General features: G+C 40.5%; 1 protein-coding gene across 12 annotated transcripts in view; it reads right to left on the bottom strand.

The window, feature by feature from the left end:
• Window positions 1–21186, bottom strand: part of ptprfa (protein tyrosine phosphatase receptor type Fa) — a 273794-nt gene that overhangs the window by 50851 nt on the left and 201757 nt on the right. For 8 of the 12 annotated variants that reach the window (XM_034530507.1, XM_034530506.1, XM_034530510.1 and 5 more), the window contains 6 exons: window positions 20034–20151; window positions 18191–18772; window positions 16482–16591; window positions 12644–12900; window positions 10659–10740; window positions 4278–4490 (listed from right to left, as the gene is read on the bottom strand). In XM_034530507.1, the coding sequence (XP_034386398.1) occupies window positions 4278–4490; window positions 10659–10740; window positions 12644–12900; window positions 16482–16591; window positions 18191–18772; window positions 20034–20151 (1362 nt within the window). The remainder of the gene's footprint in view (window positions 1–4277; window positions 4491–10658; window positions 10741–12643; window positions 12901–16481; window positions 16592–18190; window positions 18773–20033; window positions 20152–21186) is intronic. The other 4 variants (XM_034530508.1, XM_034530517.1, XM_034530512.1 and 1 more) reach the window with 1 other exon arrangement.

Below are 21186 nucleotides of genomic sequence, written 5' to 3'. Positions count from 1 at the left end.
TTAAAAAGGCACATACACTAAGTATGGGCACGACTTGGAAAAAACATTGACGCTTACAGTCTTCTTTGCCTGGGCAACAACCATTGCACCGGAGAGAGAGTTGTGTATAACAAAGGCAGCACCATCTTGGGTATGTCCATCACCAGGATAAGGAAAACTAGGATTGGAATAGAATAAATACATGTTTTGGTGCTTTTCATTTTTATAGCCTATTGTGACCTGTTGACTTTTAGAAATGTGTTTTGTGTACAGTCTAATACTGAAATGTTCTAAATTGACCTTATCTTAATAATGGAAATAGTTGCCCAAAGTTGCCAGTGGGTAATATCACCTCAGTCCCCACTAAGAGGATGTTGTCTGTCTTTGATAATTGCACTACTATAAATGAAAATAAACCTTCTTATGCATTTGGATTTGTTTTCTGCTGAACCAAACTGCACCGAACTGTTATTCCTAAACGGGAGTTTAGGTTGGTCTCAGCAACTGTAAATTATTTTACATTGATGGTCTATTTACCATTTATTTAAAATTTAGAATAAATACAAACAATCTATTTTTATAATTTTTTTACATATACTTTTTACAAATCCTGGCGCATTAAAAAAACATATCACATATAGTAATCTGTCAAAAGAGTCACTCGATAAGAACTCAGTTAAAATTGACAGTGAGGGAGACGCCTCAGGCCAAGTTTATTTATCTAGTAAGGAGGCGTGGATTGGGGAGAGGGGATTAAAAAGAAAAAAAAGAAAAGAAAATGTACTGTTCCTTGAGTGAAATTACGCGTATTATTATTATATTGCCTCTTTTTCAATAAAAACACTATTTAAAAAAGAAAAAGAGTACATGACATGAACCAATTGGTGCTTGGTCAGTCCGATAACCTCTGGGAATCCATTTGTATTATTACCACGCTTGGTTCTGCCAAGAAATCATTGATCAAGGGCGTTAAAACATTATAGGGTGGAGAAAATAACAAGAACAACTTCATATATAATACAATCTAATATAGCAACAATCCACACTGTGGCTTTATGAGAGAGCTGAACCACATGAAGCAAATTCGTTTCAAAATCATTAAGTACTTTTACAAGATTGCAGTCACTGCAATGCTGCATTATATCAGACCTTGTGATTGTGTCCTTGTGATTGTGTCGACTTTCTTTGTCTTATAAACATGTGGATGAGCTGGTTGTTGTAAAGATGGGGCGATGCCGTCGGAATCAAGCAAGATTTGAACACTAATTGGTCGTCCCTTAAGAATCAAGATTTCTACGAGATAAAGCAGTTCACTTTTGAAGCTTCCACCTCGGTCATTTTATCCAAAGCTTTATGTTTACCGTAACCTTCTAACCGGGACATTGTTTTACAAATCCCGGCATCCCGACATCATAGCCACATTTGGGCAAAACAACCAGACTGTTCACTGTTTTTTATGTGCTGTGACTGACTAGCAATAAAGCTGCTAGCCATAAGGTGAAAAGAGAGGCGAGTGTGCCGGCTGGTTTCCTTCGCAGGGCAAAGCCGTTGTGTGAGTGGACTTATTGTTATTGCTGTAACACTCCGTCTGTTTTGAAGATATTGAGCCAGAATTCACGTCTGATTTTCTTTGGTCTGGGTATAATTGACTTGTCATATTGGTTAGCTAATCACCACTCTCATACAACGGTGACGACTGATAACCCCGATACCAGACCCCCGGTGGCGGAACGCGGAGTTGTTGGAAGCGTAACGCAGTGTCCTTTGACTGAGGTATCTACTCAAAATGTATGGAGTACCGATACCCATGCCCTAGCTTTTCAGGACCAAATCCCCCCCCCCCCTCATGAAGATGCCACGAGGGAAAATGACTGGTATCAGGAACAAAAGCGATTGCAGTGAGTCTGAAGATGCTGTGCTCTGAAAGCAAGATGCCTGCGGATGACAGCAGGGCTAATGGCTTTAGAGATAGACCTGCAGATGCATACATGACTCAAAGACATGATCTGCTTCACTGCGTCGTGCCCGGCATATGTGCACTGCTGCCTGAGGGGCAGCTCTTTTCTTCCACAGATAGCAAAAACAAAACCACTTACTACAAACTCTGCTCTGTTTATCCAGCGATGTCTTGAAGGCCTTGGGGGAATGCATGGGACACACTGCAGCTGTAAGTCCCCGAATGTGACCCACAGGGTGGGAATGGACTTTTATGAGAACGATCTATCTAACGATTTCAAAAGGAGAGGAATGATCCACAATAGATCCGCATATTAAAAACCTCTCCACGTTGCCTGAGCCATTCCCTCGTCCTCTGGTGTAGTTTTATGATTTATTAAAGGGCAAGAGGTGTCAAGCAAAAGCCTTGGTGTTGGTGAACTTTCCCTGACACGACAGTCTGCATGTGAGGCAGACTGTGACATGCAGCTTAATCCAGTCACACTTGAGCCTCTCATTCACATGGCAATAGCTAGCTGTGGCCAATGCAGAAGGAGCACATGACATGACTCCATTTGTATTATTACCACGCTTGGTTCTGCCAAGGTACCATTGAGTGGAGAAAAGAAACAAGAACACCTTCATATATATATATATATATATATATATATATATATATATATATATTGCAATCCAATACAGCAATGATACACATTGCTGCCTTACCAGAGCTGAACCACATAATTGCAAGTTTCCCAATCGTTAAATACAACTTTCACATTCAAGGCTGCATAATATCAAATGTGTGATGTGTCCCATCAACATGAGCTGATGTTAAGATGGGCAGCTGCTGTACAAATTGAGCAATATCTATAACCTCAAATTGGCACTGACTAACTTGATTGACACTGACCGCACAGATTAAGTCAGTACACTTTGGTCAGCCGTCTGCAGTGTGAGCAGCTGTGATGAGTGAGATGATTTTCACATTATGAGAGTATATCTTACATGTATTCTTGACTGTGTGTGATGCAAATGAGATAAAAAAACAACTTCACTGCAAAACAGAGCAGACTGTCCATATGGTTCCCAGCAAACTTATATCATTCTTTCCTTCTTCTCGCTTTTGATTTAAAATACAGTGTGAAGCATTTATGTGGATCTATGAGCAGAAATTAAATATGATAATCATAACTATGTTTTCATTATTGTATAATCACCTGAAGCAAAGAAATGTGTTTTCGTTAGCTCAGAATGAGCCCTTCATATCTACAGAGCGAGGCGAATGGTGGGTGAGTAAAGCAGAGGGGGATTCAGTTGGCCGCAATCTGTGCCCTCACCACTAGATGCCACCAAATCCTACACTCTGCCATTAAAGTCATAATATATTACGTAATGCTGCCTTTCTCTATTTGTGTGTACTTTAAGTGTGTCAAATATTGTTATTATTCTAGTAATTCATCGAGAACAGATCTATAAAATGCAGCTTCTTCTTAATATTCTAATCCAAACTTAAACAACTTTCTCTTTGACTGAGGGAAGTATAAGAAACTGTTGTATTTCGTTACAAAGGGTTCACCTGCACAGTAAAAGAGCATAATATATATAAATGAGAACTAAATATTGGAAGTAGATCAATATAAAATTAGACCAGAATAAAAAAATCACAATGTTAATGGTGCCTACACACTATGTGCTGGTTGTTTAGTATAAATATTATGTCAATCATTTGGGTATTTTATACTATTTCTAATTAAATCAATGTTTTTTCAATACATTTAATGTGTTATTTTATATGATTTGTATTGTATCTGATAGTTATTTCAATATGATTTATTGCTATTTCTATAGTATTCTATTGTTATTTTGATATGATTTGTATTGAATTTTATTGTTACTTATATATTATATGTTATTTCAATATGATTATATGATACATGTTATTTCTATATATTTAATGTTATTGTTGTTGTGAAGAAGTCCCATTGTTGCTCAATTGGAGCTAATGAAATAAAGTCTACACTACTTGCTGGTTTGTCAAAGTAAGCTACACAACATAATGAAAAAGTATTTATAGAGCTAAGAAGCATTTACCAGAGTTAGCTGAAATGTTCAAAAAACCCAAACTGTAGTTTATTATCAACATCTTGTCCCTTTTGATACCTCAGCCTCCTCTGTTGAAGACTGAGTGTGATGAATGCCAACTGGCCAAAGAGTCTAGTGAGTGAACAACACGTGAGTGAAGATCCAGCCCAGCACTCACTGAAGCGTTCCAATACATTAAAGCTGCTGTGCTGTACATGGGTATATACATACAGTAAATGCCCATGTACAGTATGTCTACATACATAGAGGTCACTCACAGATTCGTGGTCCGTCAAGTCAGCCAGAACAAAGCAGCGGTACTGCTGCTGGCCAGGGAGGGCTTTGTTGTAGTAGCCGTTGTATGTCTTCTCGTCACCCAGGGTGAAGATCTCGGGCAGAGCGTCCAGCTTGGCAGCGATGTAGGGCTGCAGGAAGTCCTGGCTCTGTCTCTTCTGTCTCTGCAGACGGCTGTCAGCACCGGCCTCCAGGAGCTGCCGGAGGGACGACACAACAGGCGACTTTGGGACGAGCATAACTTGACACAACATAACATGACAGAAAGTAATCACGTGCAGGAGCTTCATGCTCCTACCTCCACATGGAGGCCAGAGGACAGTGGTGTGTTCTCCCCATATTATTTCTGATATGTGACTTTTGTTGTTGCCGATCCAAATCCTGCGACTTTTAATTCTGATCCAATTCCATTCTTCACCCCCTAATGATTTCCTACTAACCCTGTCCAACTTGATTTGCACCATTAAGTATTTGGATTCCTTTTACTTGCAATCTTGTGCTATGGACAGTGATTTTGCCTCATTGTCATTCCTAACGCGAGACGTATTTGTGTCCAAGATGCTTTGTGGAAATAATACACTGATGATATCCTGTCATATGCAGAGGCTATAGAGTAGAGCAGACTGATTTTCTGATATTTTTAAAATGTGCTAATAACAATCTTGGTTTAACTATAGATCAGCATGAAACCTTTGCCAATTTATACACTTAACATGTAACGAGGGGAACAATGGTACTATTGAGACTAGGATTTACTGCAAAAGCAAAGCTGGGGAAAAATCAACAGTAGCTCATCTGCAATATTTCAACTGGCCAATTATTGAGAGTGAACAGAAACTGCAGTACTGTTCCAAGGTTCCAGTCCAAAGCTGTTAAAATGATGGTGCTTCTAGCGTAGGGGATACCCCTCAGCAAGGAATCCCTGTTTGTGAAGAAGAGCGACCTCAACTTTTCTACCAAATATCCTCCCTTATCCTGCAAGGTCAAAAACATTGTCCTGACACTTTGGACCATCTTCCATGTCCCTCCATCTCCAAATAACATCAGTTTAGCTCCCTTGATCCCAATCTGAGAGACTGGTTCATTCTGACACTTGAAAACCACCAAACACATTCATCACTGTCTTAACTTAAAGGCTCCCCCACCCCCCCTGTGCACAATGTTATTTGTCAGACCCAAAGTACTTAATGTATCCATGTACTGGGAAAAAACACACCAACAAATCATTCATAAACAACAAGCAGCCCACATTGGGTCCAAATGTTGAAATGTCTGGTGTGGTTTGTGTTGGACAAACTAAAAGAGTTTTTAAAGACTCAACACAAAACTGCAATACACACACAACACATGGCTTATGCTGATGCTCAGCACTATGCTCTGCAGCGTCATTAAAGCTCTGGGGAATAGAACGTGGTGGTGGCTCTGTCAGCTCACTGCTCCAGAGAGGCATATTGGATTCTTAACACAGTTGAGCCCTTTGGCCTTAATGAAGATCTGAGCATGTCATGTTTCATCTAATCCATTACACTTGATGGATGCAGCACTGTTTGTACTGGCCGACCACAAACCAGAGCACAGAGACTGATGCTGCATTCATGGATACTCGGAACTCTAAAATAGCAAACCTCCGACAAGAATCTGTCACGGCCAAGCCGTGCCTCCTGCCTCTACTGTGTGTGGGGGGGCTCCAGACTGATCTCCTCCTAACTCCCTGATTACACGAACCTCACCTCATCTGCTCAAGGAACCAAGCTGCCTTCAATCCACTAGTCACCTTGCTGAATATCTACCCCGGTTCCTCATCCACTCGTTGTCTCAACTAACCTGTTGGTGATGGCTCCTGGCTGCTCTGTTGACAATTTATTTCAGAGATTTAACCTAATTGTGTTTGCCTTGCCTCTGACCCTGTCTTTTTTTTCTCAGTCATCATCCTGCCGGTTCCACAGTCTGAAGCGCACATTGTAAATTGTAACCCATCAACGAGAAGGCAACAATTTGTCAAAACTTGGACATTTCAACTGGTAAAATTCCAACCTCAAAGATGTCCGAAAGGCAGCATAAATACACACGAACAGGAGGGAGCGTAGCATTTATTAACTAGTGCTATCGCTAGTTATTAATGTGCTAACGTTAGCTCCACAGGTTTAAACGTAGAAACGAGAATCTCTTCCCAATCTCGCTGGGTAACGAGCATCACGATTACACGGCGTAACCGTGACGAGCTCCAAATCCACTCAACCAGCATTAAAAAAAAGAACATCTGAACAATCACATAAAAAAACTCTTCTCGCTGCCACATATATGCAATGCACCTTTTTAATTATGAAGGCCCCATCGGTGCTCTGTGCACTCTCTTTCTGCACGCCTGCTGCCATGTTGTCTGCTGCTGCTCATGGAGCATCTTAAACGCCCCAACAGCATCCACCTGTGGGCTCTGGTCGTCGCACCTTACACCTTGCGGCGCCAAGCTCGGTGTTTACTTTTAGGTAGAGACGACAGAGCCTGGCAGCCAAATATAATGCTGTATATATTTTAAATCCACACAATAATCTATTCCATATGTGTTGGCTGACTGTAATAACTCAAATCAATGAGCTGTGACCTGGGTGTGGAATCACACCACTCTCACTGAGACCTGTCCTGTATTCATTTCATCTAAATGCTAAATTCCGCCATCAAACTCAAGCCAGAAAGCCCCTGCACTGACACACTCCCTTTGCTGAACCAAAATGTAAAAGTTATCAAAGGAGGCGATAAACGCACTGCCGATAGAATGGAGTGGATGCATCCTTGTGGGAAGTGTTGACGTTGCGTTGGAACTGCCTGCTCTCATGGGGCGCATACACAAAGGATGGCTAAACCTGCCCAAAGAAGACAAAAAAAACCCTGGTGATCTCTCCTGCCAAACAAATAGCATCTCTCTCTGCTCCTGTGCTGTTTGCACTTGGATATTAATGAGGTAATATGCAGATATTTGGTGCAAAATCATCCCCTTTCTATGCAAGTGAGACTCAATGCAAAAACAGAGTGGTTGGTAACTAAACATCTATAAGTGGTGTCACGCCCAGACATTGTTCAGTGCTCATGGCCTATTGCTGGGAGTTGTGAGGAATGATTCTGCAAATTACACGCAGCAGAAAAACTGTATGGATGAGTTTATGCTTTAATATGATTAGCACAAGATCTTTTGTGATCTAGACCTTGAGACGGTATTTCATGGTGCTATCATCAACCACAATGTGTTCTTTGTGAATTGGCCCATCGGTGTTCTACTTCCTCTTAAGTAGAGCGAAAAAAACTATCAAGACCACAGCAAACAAACCTGGCAGACATGTAAACCTCATCCCCTAATACTGATAACAAGTCATCAAACCTATTTCTTTATATTCACAAGACACGTGTGAACACTTAACCAACACTTTGACATCAATAATATTCATCAGGAGAGGCTGTCCATCAGGACACAAATCCAGAGGAGGATTTAGGACATAATTTTCTTTTTTATTTCCACAATGCAACAGGAGAGAGAATTAGTGACTGTGGTTCCAACTGTCACAGTAAAGACAATCCTGTGCAGTTGCTCATTAGAGGCTGCGTATGTAAATGGGCCCACAAGCAGCCGGTTCACCTGGAGGTTAGAAGCACTTGGAAGTGAAACACGAAACACGAAACACATGGCTGATGGATTTTCACTGACAGACGGTAATTACAGTTTATACATTTGCAGCAAAAGAGAAAGCGCTCTTCTTTAGAGCTGCTGCCAATACAAACGGGAATTTGATGACTTTGGTGACACCTTGCATCCTTCACTGGTACATTTCAGGAGCAGGGATGACTCAGGACTCAGTTCTGAGCACTAGAACTGGTATCAGTGGGATAAGAGTTGTTTTCATTGGTCAGCCAGTGAATACACTTTGTCCTTTAGTCATTTAGTCATTCTCTAAAATAAGAGCACCAACCTAACTCACTCACACCCAACAATAACCGTTTTGTTTTTTAGCTCAACATTAATCCTTTCTTTTACAGAAGAAGCAAGCAAAGAAAGGACCCCACATCACCCACTCGACCCAGCAGGAATAACATATTTACATTATCATGATATATGCAAGATATAATCTACAACAAAGTTGTGCAGTGATAAAAAAAGAACGTAAGCAGAGCAGAGGATGATCCTTCTATCGCCATTGCCGAGCATTCAAATGTAACTCTTATCATATTTTGGGGAATACCCTCTTTAAATAGAAACATCACTTATTTTATCCAACAAATGGAAGGAGGCGTTGACCAGTAAAAGGCCAATGCTATCAGCCTAGCAGGAGATCAGAGCTGTGGGAACGGGAAAACCATATTAGATTCAGCTCCATATTTTCAAATGAATAATAAACAGTAAAATTTGATTGAGTAAAAGCATGTTTGACTTTTGGAGATATCTTGTGCATCAGAATCTTACCATCACATGAAAAGGACAGATACAGGAGAGCATTCCTGATACAGGAGAGCATTCCTGCCAACTGCTATACGACTTTATAGTAAATCACCTCTGGCCAGATCCTTCTCAAATTGAACAACATTAATAAACCTTGCAACTCTTTCCCTTTATATACACTGTATACACTTTTAATTTAATTCTATCTATCTATCTATCTATCTATCTATCTATCTATCTATCTATCTATCTATCTATCTATCTATCTATCTATCTATCTATCTATCTATCTATCTATCTATCTATCTATCTATCTATCTATCTATCATGTCATCAAAATGCCCTGGTTGCCCTGTTTAACAGACGCCGCTTGGCTCTTTAAAACGTCTGCAGACTGCTCAGCAGCGGAACAACTCTGTTCCCCCATTCTACCAACATCATGGCAATAGTTTCCTTTTCATAACTTTTGGACAGCACAAAAACAAACAGCAAGAAGTCATGACATTTCTTGCTAATATTCATGCTCCCCAGAGGTAGCCTCCTAGAGCTTAGTGATCTCTTGACCTTTTGTCTCATGCCAGCATTCGGCCCACCTCTCCACTTAGGTTTCCTAACAAATAGACATTTATTTTGAGGTGATTGCCATGACATTTACAAAGCACATTCATGCTCCCCAGGGAATGGGCCCCTTACAGTTTATCACTCCATAAGCATTCCTCAATTGCCTCCCTCAGGTCCAACTTTAAGATATTCAAGACTTGGATTGCCATAAAATATGTTATCAGATATTTTATGGATATTGGTGACCCCCCCCCCCTCCCTGGTCAGCTTTTCCCCATCACTATGCCAATATTTGAGCTTTCACATGATTTCCATATTTACTTACAAAAAACACATCGATGATGCTTCGACGAAGATGACTTCCCATTTTGGTTATTGGATAAACTTTTCTTTGGCGCCATCACTAGCCTACATTACCAACTTTGTACACACAACTGCCAGACTGTCATGAATACTCTATATCATGCCGTGTTATAAACAGCCAGGAAGAACACAGGTGAAAATAATTAAATGACACCTGGCTGGATTCCAATCAGGCTGCTTGGATTTCAGGGTCCTGGCTCACTGTTACACTGCTGTGGCTTATCGGGAGACTCGGATAGAACAGAACCATTGTTAATGTAATTAGTAACAACTGTGCTTTTCCTGCTATGACAAGCCAAAAGGATTTCATGAGCAGGTCCCTGTTTTCCTTGCATCACACGCTCTACCAGCATGGTTAACATGTGTGTCTAAAGCATGTGGGCATCACCATACAAAGAGGTTGGTAATGCAAATGTTAAGTAGATGCGTTGCTTGGCTTCACACGCTTCTACGGATCAACAATTGGTTTAGTTAACGTATATGGAGCACGGAAGGAAAGTCTCGGAAATGTAGCCAATAAACCACTTTTATCGAAACAGGTTTCTTTGCAAATGTCTGTTCAGAAAGATTTCCATTAGGGCGCAACGATACACACAAAATATGCCTTGTGCAGATTTTTCATCACTTTTGCTGATACAATGTTTTAAAATCAGATTCAGCAAACTGAAAGCACAAACCTGTAAATCAATCGCTTGCTTCAGGCTGATGATTGCCTCCTGTTTGTGAACATGTGTTGTTTATTGATACATAATTGGCATAATTAATGTGCTATGTAAAGATATATGTACGGATTGTACATACGTTTCTGTAACATGAGGTTATTTAAACATATCTGTGTTTGTTTATAATAAAAAAGGTACCATTAGTCATAACCGCTCCATGCTTAACTGACCGTAGTTGAAAACCTGAAAATGGAATAGTTTGCTTTTTTGGGAGTAGCTTTTAGGGGCCTGGAGTCGACTGGAGGGAGACTTTGTCCCTTTTACATAGCGAATACAAGTACGCTTCAACTCACCTCATGTATGTCCATGTCTTCGGGGTTCTCCCATCTCTTCAGAGAAACCGGGGTGACTGGGACAACCACTATGTAGTAGCACCTGTATCAAACACAGTGACACAGCTGCCTTACACAGCATATGCCTTGTATACACACACACAACACACGGCTTAAATGGGATCATCTGTCGGTTATGTTTTCCAAATATTTTAAAAACTTTATATATTCACGTCTACTCTTCTCCTAAACACAGATGGGATGTGTTTGCTAATGAAAAGGCCTGGGTCAGGCATTCATATAGAAATAGTATTAGTCCATCAGACCCACTTCTCTTTTTACAGCTTACTTGTGGGCAATTTCTTTCGAGAAACAAACACTTGAAACACAATTAAGTCCAAGTAATTTGTGGCGCCTGTCTCCTCGATCGAGCTGGGTAATAATACAAAAGTAACCTTCCAGTGAATTGCAGCCTTTGCATTTGGGATTCTCTTTGTTGATCAACTGTGGTTTAAAAGCTCAACACTTAAATAAATTGCTTTTTAGCGTCAGGAGAGAGCTCAGGAGGAGCACCGGGGTTATTGTTAGCATGGTCATGTGGTTATAATCATAACGTTGTTGTGTTGTGGGACTGAATATTTTGTTTGCTTCTGAAACTCTGACCTGAAAGAACTCTCTGCTGCAGCGGATAATTGGCTGGTTATGAACTGGCTAGAACAGAAGAAGAAGTAAATAAACCAGGCTTGTAATGGCTGCAGACAAGCTGAGCTATTGATTTAATGTCTGTGTGCGTCTTTTGTGTGCCTCCACTTGACTGTGTGCTGAGGCCTTTTAAGGTCTTCACACTGCTCGCACACCGAGGAAAGAATTCACAAAAGGATTGTGCTGCTTCTGCGACCACTAAACCTGCACAAATAAGCCAAAAGAGAAGAGTGTAGTTCACAAAGCACCCGCAAAGGATGAGAGCCTCTCGTAAGCACTGTTCTGTATGCTTACAGTATTTATGCTTCGCTAAGCTAACCATGTCCTCACTTCAGCTCCGTACTTAATGCAGATAACAGGAGATTGACATGAAAGACAGGGATGGAGCACATTCCTATATGCTTTCAGAAGACGGTACATTTAACTTGCCACCTAGATCATTTCAATTAGATTAAAAAACAGTGGCAAAACATTAAGCATGTTTGCGCTGTCGTATCATGAGTACGTCTTTGGTGAATCGGATCTTGAGAAGAGGCAGATAGCGTTTGCATATGATGAAGTCACGGTGCTATCAGTGATGATGACTCTGTGTTGTGCCTAAAGCCCCTCCCCTTTCCTTAACATATCATTATTTGGCTTGCAAACACATCCAAGGTGCTTTGTGGTGCAGTGTCTCTGGAGCTTTAATGGTTCCTCATTTGACAGAATCTCATCTCATTCAACACACGGTGCTGTCGGCTCAGCATCACCGCCTGCCATCATGAATCCACACTTTAATATATTCAGGGTCGGATTTCCTAACCACATTCTTTGGAGCTTTTACTGGCCCTTTTACATTTAAAAAAAACGTATCTGTTTTGTGTCACTGGTCATTAAAATGTCTTTATGTCAAATTTTGAGCACATTTAGATATACATAGATGAACAAATTACTATATATCTTTTAATTTAGTGAGTATGTTTGTCACCTAACGTTGTGTTTGGGCCCCAATGCAATGCATCCTGTTACATGTGGCCACTGCGCAGGGTACCATTGTGGTACCTCTGCCGGCAACAGTGATTGGACAGCCATGTAAAAAGTGGTGAATTTTCCCTTTAAGAATTCAATAGTGGTTAACAATGAAGAATTAAACAATTATTACAGCTATTATTTGCTTTCATACAAAGCCAGCCTTAATTATTTCCAATGACTATAATATCAAACTGATACAGAGGAGAGAAGACATCACAGAGCACCGATGAAATCACGAGTCAGCCATTATCTTTTCAGGATGGTTTCCACTCAGACAAACAAAACGCACAGACCTGACGGGGGCTTCAGAAGGCACCCTGGACAAACTGATGGTCACTTTTCCCCCATTCTCCCCATCGTGTTGGTATCGAGCTGGCTTTATCTTCAGCAGGTCTGGGGCTGTTCGAATGGAAACCTGCTGCTGGAGGCCGCCGGCACTGTTCCCCCGGCTCATAAGCACAAAGGAATAATCTGTATCCGGCTGCAGCTGTGTGATCAGCTTCCTCTTCAGGTTGCCTTGAACCTCCAAACTCTGCTGGTTGTACAGGATCTGAAGACAGGATGAAGTTTCTTTAGAACACTGATGCAGTTTTGATTGATTACATAACGTGTATCACACTGGAAGTCTATGGAACTGACTTTCTACATCATAATAGTTTATTTGAGGAGTTTCAGTCAGAATTTAGAAAACACCACAGCACAGAGACAGCACTGGTGAAAATTACAAATGATCTCCTAATTGCATCAGATAAAGGACTCATCTCTGTACTTGTTTTGTTAGACCTTAGTGCTGATAAAAGACTCATCTCTGTACTTGTCTTGTTAGACCTTAGTGCTGATAAAGGACTCATCTCTGTACTTGTTTTGTTAGACCTTAGTGCTGATAAAGTCGATTGGCATTTCAGGTACCGCACTAAGTTGGTTTAAATCCTATTTATCAGATCAATCTCAATTTGTATTTATAAACGATGAAGCCTCGATGACCACCAACGTTAATCACGGAGTTCCACAAGGTTCTGTGCTTGGACCAATTTGATTTACTTCATATATGCTTCCTTTGGGCAACATTATCAGGAAACACTCCATACACTTTCATTGCTATGCAGAAGATACTCAATTATATCTATCGTTCAAACCAGACGAGACCAACCAGCTCGCTAAAATTCAAGAATGTCTTAAAGACATAAAAACATGGATGACCTGCAACTTCCTGATGTTAAACTCAGACAAAACTGAAGTTATTTTACTGGGCCCTGAACACCTCAGAGATCAATTATCTGGTGATGTGGTTTCTGTAGGTGACATTGCCCTTGCATCCAACACCACTGTAAAGAATCTCAGCGTTATCTTTGACCAAGACTTGTCCTTTAACTCCTACGTTAAGCAAATATCAAGGACTGCATTTTTTCATCTACGTAACATTTCAAAAATCAGCCACATCTTGTCCAAAAAAGATGCAGAAAAGCTGATTCACGCGTTTGTTACTTCCAGACTAGATTACTGCAACTCCTTATTATCAGGCTGCTCTAATAAGTCTCTTAAGTCCCTCCAGGTAATCCAGAATGCGGCAGCTTGTGTACTCACAAAAACTAAGAAAAGAGATCACATTACTCCTGTATTAGCTGCTCTGCACTGGCTCCCTGTAAAATCAAGAATCACATTTAAAATTCTTCTCCTCACCTACAAAGCCTTGATTGGTGATGCACCATCATATCTTAAGGAGCTTGTAGTACCATATTGACCCACTAGAGAGCTGCGCTCACTAAATGCAGGGCTACTTGTGGTTCCTAGAGTCCTAAAAAGTAGGATGGGAGCAAGAGCCTTCAGTTATCAAGCTCCTCTTCTATGGAACCAGCTTCCACTTTCAGTCCGAGAGGCAGACACAGTCACCTCATTTAAGAATAGACTTAAGACTTTCCTCTTTAATAGTGCTTATAGTTAGGGCTGAATCAGGATTGCCCTGGTCGAGCCCCTTGATATGCTGCTATAGGCTTATAGGCTGCTGGGCGATGTTTTAGGATACACTGAGCACCTATCTCCTCTTCTCTCTCTCCTTATGGATGAATTTACATCTCTCCATTGCACCTTATTAACTCTGCTTCCTCCCCGGAGTCTTTATGCGTTCTCGCTCAAAGACTCTCGTGGCTGTGTCTGGACCCGGTTCTGCCTACTGGGTCCTGCCTCCTCTGCCCTGCCTCCTGCCTAATGGGCCTGGCCTCCTACCCTGGCTCTGCTGATGCCCATTCTCTTTATCTCTTTCATTTAACATGGATCGTGGTTATATGGATCATGGTCCATGCCTACTAATTATTCATAATTTCTGTCCTACTCATTAAATGTGTTGTAACTCTGTAACACTGTTCATCTGTACACATGACATCTATTGCTTCTGTCCATCCGGGGAGAGGGATCCTCCTCTGTTGCTCTTCTGAAGGTTTCTTCCCTTTTTTCCTCCCGTTTTTTTGGGAGTTTTTCCTGATTCGATGTGAGGTCCTGGGACAGGGATGTTGTATGTGTACAGATTGTAAAGCCCTCTGAGGGGAGTTTGTAATTTGTGATTTTGGGCTATACAAAATAAACTTAATTGAATTGAATTTAAATTGAAGAAAGTTATTTCTCGTTTTCTAAATTAACCTTGACAAAAACTAAATTCTGGAATATGCCATGAAGTTAGATTGCATTTTCAATGTTTGTTCAATTAATATCATCAGCTTAAAGTGATACATTGACAATATTCCTATTGTCTTCTTTGTACTATACATTCATCTCTTTGACTCATAAAACAAATATGCTTAATACCTTGCTCGTTAAGTATTAGATAATACAATTTATACCGCTATCTTATCAGTATGCTAAATTTGCATGCATACTGTCCTTATGCTAAGCTAAGATAACCATGTCTGCACTTCAGCTTTGTTCTTAATGCAAATAGGAGATTGACATGAATCTCATGAAAGACAGGGATTGAGTGCATCTCCAAATATAATATATATATATATAAATATATATATAGTATATATATACTATATATATATATATAAAGTATTGTTTCATAAGATGGCTGTGAACTATTACAACTTTTCAAGGACAAAACTTTATCAAAACATTGATATTTATTCGTTTAATAAATAGTGATATTGCTATGTGTAGCTTCGGTTTACTTAGTTGTATTATTGTATTGTCTCCTTTTTTAACTTTGACTTTGATGCAGCACAACAACACATTGTTTTGTGTTACAAGTTGCTATAAAAATAAAGTATGATTTACTCGGTTACTATTATGTAGTTGCTGACCCATGGTCATAAACTTTTGTTTCTGCCTTTTAGCTTATCATCAGAGCTGCACAGAGTGACAAGACAGACATGTCCCTTAACAAATAGCCAGTCATAAAGTTCAGCTGCAGGCAGTTTAATATGGTGCAAATTGATTTTCTTGATGATTTATGTTGCAGCTGCTCTGTTAGGGAGTACAACAGAGAATATCTCAAATATCTCATATAAATGTAGAACATGTTTGTATTACTGATCTCCTAACTACAGTTTCACTCTTCCAAATGGCTTCCTCCTATCTAATGATAGACCCTTTGCCTCTGGAGAAACCTTTCGTGAAGAAAGGGTTTTTTAAGGGTCCTCTGTGAGACCAAGGGTTCATTAAGGGCACTTTTCATCTAAAATATCAAGGATTGTTGAAAGCGTGGATGTAAAAAGGGAATGCCCACAATCCAGCCGACACCCCCCAAAAACTGTGATGGGAACCACGATTGATGTGGGTTGCGCTGCACCATATTCATTTTAGGGATTGGAATATAAAAGGTTCCCAGTTTCATTTAGAACCCCCTGGGTAGGTTCTAAATGAAACCCTTCGACGATGGAAAAGTTCTAGATAGAAATTTCAGAGAGGGTTCTGGGTGGAACCTTTCACAGATGGTTCTCGGTAGAACCCCATCTAAGGGTTCCTTTATAAAAGGTTCTACAAGGAACCCACAAAGGGCTCCCCTATGAGGACACGCTTTATTTCTAAGAGTGTACAATAACCTTTAACATCTGACTACGTGGTTCTATATTATCATTAAGAAACCTCCTTTAGTTGTTAAATGCAGTGGCTGCAGCTGGAAGCATGAGATGATCTTACCTTGAGAGGCACTTGGGATTTGTAGGTTTCTGGCACTTCCCAGGTCAGCAGGACAGAGGTTTTCATCACAGCCTTCACGGCAAAGTTCTTGGTGAACACTGAGGGAAGGTCTAGATGATTATTAGGTGGTTAATTTAATTGTGGATGTAAGTGAGATGATTCAAAGTTGAAGCTAAAATGAGCGAACAATTGGTTCGCTATGTAAATGTACCAAAATGAGAGCACAGTCTGTATTATTTAGACACAGACCATCTCAATGTAGTGATTTTATTATTTCTATAGCAATAATTTGGTGATCAATATCAATGAATTAAAGCTGAAATATTTTTGAAACATCAATAGTATATCAAAAGAATATTATATATAAAAAAAGTCACAAATGATTCCACAAAAAATTTGATGCAACAGATGGTAAACACATTAAATTCTGATCCGAATATGTGGCACCTCTAACCAAGTTTGGAATAAAAACATCCATTTCATAGAACAAATACAAAATAACCTACTTATAACATGTACATTCTGAGAGTTTTTTTTATACATTACATTTTATATATAAAACAATTACACAGGGACTAATACCAATGTAATTCCAAGCAGCTCAAAAATAAAAAGCTGTGTTTACACTCTTAACCGACCTGTGAGTCTGTTACAGTGTAATCCAGTGACCACAGCATGTCAACACTGATGTTTACAACAACAACTTGTAGAATGTCTGATCTTTTCCATGCAGTTGATTAAACACCTGTAGTTGTCGCACATCAGCAGGAATGATATGCGTTTCAGTTTCTGATTTTAGAGGGGCTGAGTGTAATTTTACACCATGACACAGACAGCAGCAAACGATGGTAAGGGTCTAACAGTAACGACACTCTGTCTCCTAAACATTACATTCCATACAACTAAGCTGCATTCCATTTCGTGTTGAGAGAAACATATTTTCTCCCTAATTAAAAAAGGAATTGAAAATGTTGTGTTGTTTTATGGGAACATTATTTTTAGGAGACAGGGCTGGTTAAAATTGCGTTTTTCAAAACATGGAATGCTGTCATGCATATTCCATAAACTAATGTGAGTCTTCTTGAGCTCTTTTAAATCCATCAGGGCATTTTGATTATTTCTATGTATGAAGTCCAAACTCTGGAGAGTCAAATTATGTGGATTGTTACAGCAGGGGGGTACCAAACACAATGTTATATTTGTTTGTTAAAACATATAACGACTGAGCATTTTCTATTTATTTCCGTTCAATAAGAACTAATGTCTTACGTTCTATATCATACATATCATGTATTATCAGGATTTTGTACTTGGTCTCATTTATGTTCAGTGTTTTCAAGAAGAGTTTAAATGTACCAATTAGCCTTTGTTTGTGTGGATTTGGATCTTTTTGGATGCACTGATACTCCAGCACCTCCTGCTCCAATATAGCAGCTGCCTGTTCCTTCTGCTATTAACAGCATCGTTGTTGGGATCTTGTCTCTCTCTCTCTCTCTCTCTCTATCTCGCCCTCTATCTCTCTCTTTGCTGCTTTGAAGGGGATGAGGGGAGCTCATTACGGTCAGTACTGATGCTCACCTACTAATAAAGTATTCAGCCTTTCATCCACATTGCACTAAGCTGCATTTCAAAAACATTAATTTTCTTCCCTGTTTCAGGAAAATAAAGCCCTAAATGTCCAAATCATGGAATAATGTACAGAGTCTCACCTGGCATGGAGGTGGACATGGTCCGACTCTGAATGCTGGGGCTGATGGGTCCCCCCCCCTTGCTGGTGAAGGCTTGGACTCTGATGTCGTAGGTTGTGTCTGGCTGCAAGCCATGGACGGTCATCTGCGTTTCTGTGGTGCTGTTGGTGTTATTGTGCTGGCTGTTGATATCTCGGTACACCACAGCATACTTCACAACCTTCCCGTTCCTCTCAGCCAGAGGAGGGGGCTCCCAGGCCAGGTTGGTAGAGGTGGCGGTCAGACCAACCACGCTCAGATTCTGCGGATAGCTGCTGGGAACGTCCTCGGGGGTGCTGATCTCCTTCACGTACTCCTCCCCGTTGCCCGCTCGGTTTTTGCCGCACAGTTTGAAGATGTAGGTGGCTCCCTTGTGGAGGCCGGTCACTGTGAAATGATCGTCAGCCTTCCTGAAGTCTTTGATGGTGAACGCCTCCTCCTCGGCCCTCTTATACTGCAGCTGGTATCCCACGTGCTCCCCGACCATCTCCTTGGGAGGCTGCCACTGGATCAGGGCAGTGTTCCCTATGGTGGTGCTGATCATCATAGTGGGCTTGCCAGGCACTAGGAGACATACCCATATCTTGATTGCACTTAAGACGCCTCCATTTAATACATGTACACTAAAATTGAAGGTACAGTGTGTAGCATTTCGGGGTGATCTATTGGCAGCATTCATATAATATTCAAAACTACGCTTTCATTAGTGTATAATCACCCCAAACTACGAATCGTTGTGTTTGGGTAAGCTTAGAATGAGCCCTTCGATCTACTTCACCATATTGCACCACCATGTTTCTACAGCAGCCGAGAATACACAAACCAAGCACTGGCTCTAGCGAGAGCCGTTTGCGTTGGCTACCGTAGTTCTCCGACACGCTTGGTATGCTGGAGAAGTTTCAGCTGGTTGAAATCTACAACCTCGCCACTAGATGCCGCCAAACCTTACACACTGACCCATTAACACATCGGCTTCTTACTTTGTTTGCTATCAAGTGGAGAAATGAGAACTAGTTTTAAAAGATGTCATAATCATAAGGTTATGATACATGACATCTTTAAAAAGACAACAAGCACGAGCAGTCAGTGGTTCAAACAGGTTGTAAACTCGCGGGGAGAAAAAATCCCTCATTGCACGACAAAAATTGCAGAGTACAGTGAGTCAAAGCGTACCTGAAATCTGTAATTAAAATAAAGAAATACAAAACATAGCTTTTCTCTTAACCATAACCTTTAAAGCAATGTTGTAGTCATGACCAAGACCAGAGTGTATTGAAACTGAGACAAGACCAAGACTTTGAGGGGTTGAGACCAAGTCTGAGATGACAAACACACATGTGAACCATCGGCACTTCTCTCACTGATCTGAAAGATCCACATTCCTATAAAAACAACCGTGGAAAACAATTAAGAATTCCTCTTCATTCATCTCTATTTCCCCCCTTATATACTGTATATGCGTGTATGTTGCAGGGTACCATCATAAATGTCTTGATAAAATAATCAAAAGGTATTGCAGAGGTGAATTATATTCTAATTCACAACAGTTTGATGATAACAAAAAAATCAGACAATGCACGAGCAGTTAAGTTATTAACTGCATTGCAGTTGTGGTTCCTGACCTCTTTTTAAAATCAAGACTGACCGGCCTTGAGACTAACTTTAAAGCATGACGAAAAAGGTTCCCTTATCTCAACAAAGTGGTTGTTTTGAACCCAAATTGTTATTTTTGTCTGAATCTAATCACACCACAACAATAGTGGTTGGCAGAAACAGTAAACCGTTAAGATGGGAGGAACAAAAAGTAAAAACTTGAATTTCACACCTGCTCCTGTGGTGGTGACCACCTTGGCCTTGCTGCGAGCTCCATCGCCCTTAGTGGTATAAGCAGCCACAGTCACAGAGTAGGTTGTCTCTGGCAGCAGACCTGTTACAATGGCCTCCTGTGTGGTCGAGAGACAGAGAAAAAGAAAAAGAAGAAAGAAGGAGGGACACAGAGAAGAATGGAGACAGAGGGAAAGAGGCAACATTAAGGTTGAGACAATGGCCTAAGTTGCATTATTGTGCTGTCAGCCAGTTCATTTTGCAAAGCAAATGAGACAAGGAGTGCATTTAGATGAAATCCTGAATGCAGTTTGTGGTTTCTGGTCTGTGACGGTGCTGTTAGATGGTGTGAAAGCGGTGGCAGGAAGAGAGTCTATAAACTGTGATGGATTTTCGCCTAGAGGATTTTACAGTTCATCTTTATTTGTCTTTAAAACATGTTTGACTAACCTGGAGGTATGTTTACAACATGTTGCTGTCTCCTTACTGTAAGATGATGAGTACAATGTTATTTGTCTGTAAATATTAAACATCCCCTCATTGGTTTTAATAAGATTACATCAACGTCAAAGAACTGCAGTTGGAAATTAGCCAGCTAACTAACACTGACATGTTTACAGAAGTGATGATTAATGTGTGTTGTTCTTATTATTAAATAATTAAAAATGAATGAAATTTCAGTCAGCCGATTATTATACAGATTGTTTTCTGATTGTAGAATATGTAAGGCGTTGAAGTAAGGCGTTGAATAGGAGTGACAGCATAGTTTATGTTCTGCACTCATGGCTAACGCCACAATGCATAGATCTACACTGCAGTGAGAGGAGTATGTCGTGAAAGTACAACAGCTAACCCAGTAGAACAACGGCTAACCCACAAGCACAAAAGCTATCCCATTAACGTTAGCACAAGAGCTAACCCAGCAGAACAACGGCTAACCCACAAGCACAAAAGCTAACCCAGTAACATTAGCACAACAGCTAACCCAGTAAAGTAACAGTTAAGCCAGTAAAGTAGCCCCACAGCTAACCCAGTAGCACAACAGCTAACCCAGTAATGTAACAGGTAAGCCACTAAAGTTAGCACCACAACTAACCCAGTAAAGTTAGCACCACAGCTAACCCAGTAGCACAACAGCTAACCCAGTAATGTAA

The sequence above is a fragment of the Cyclopterus lumpus genome, chromosome 4 (assembly GCF_009769545.1).
Source record: "Cyclopterus lumpus isolate fCycLum1 chromosome 4, fCycLum1.pri, whole genome shotgun sequence".
Taxonomy (NCBI): domain Eukaryota; kingdom Metazoa; phylum Chordata; class Actinopteri; order Perciformes; family Cyclopteridae; genus Cyclopterus; species Cyclopterus lumpus.
Note: the sequence above shows the minus strand (reverse complement) of the source record. Positions and strands in the feature narration are given on the sequence as shown.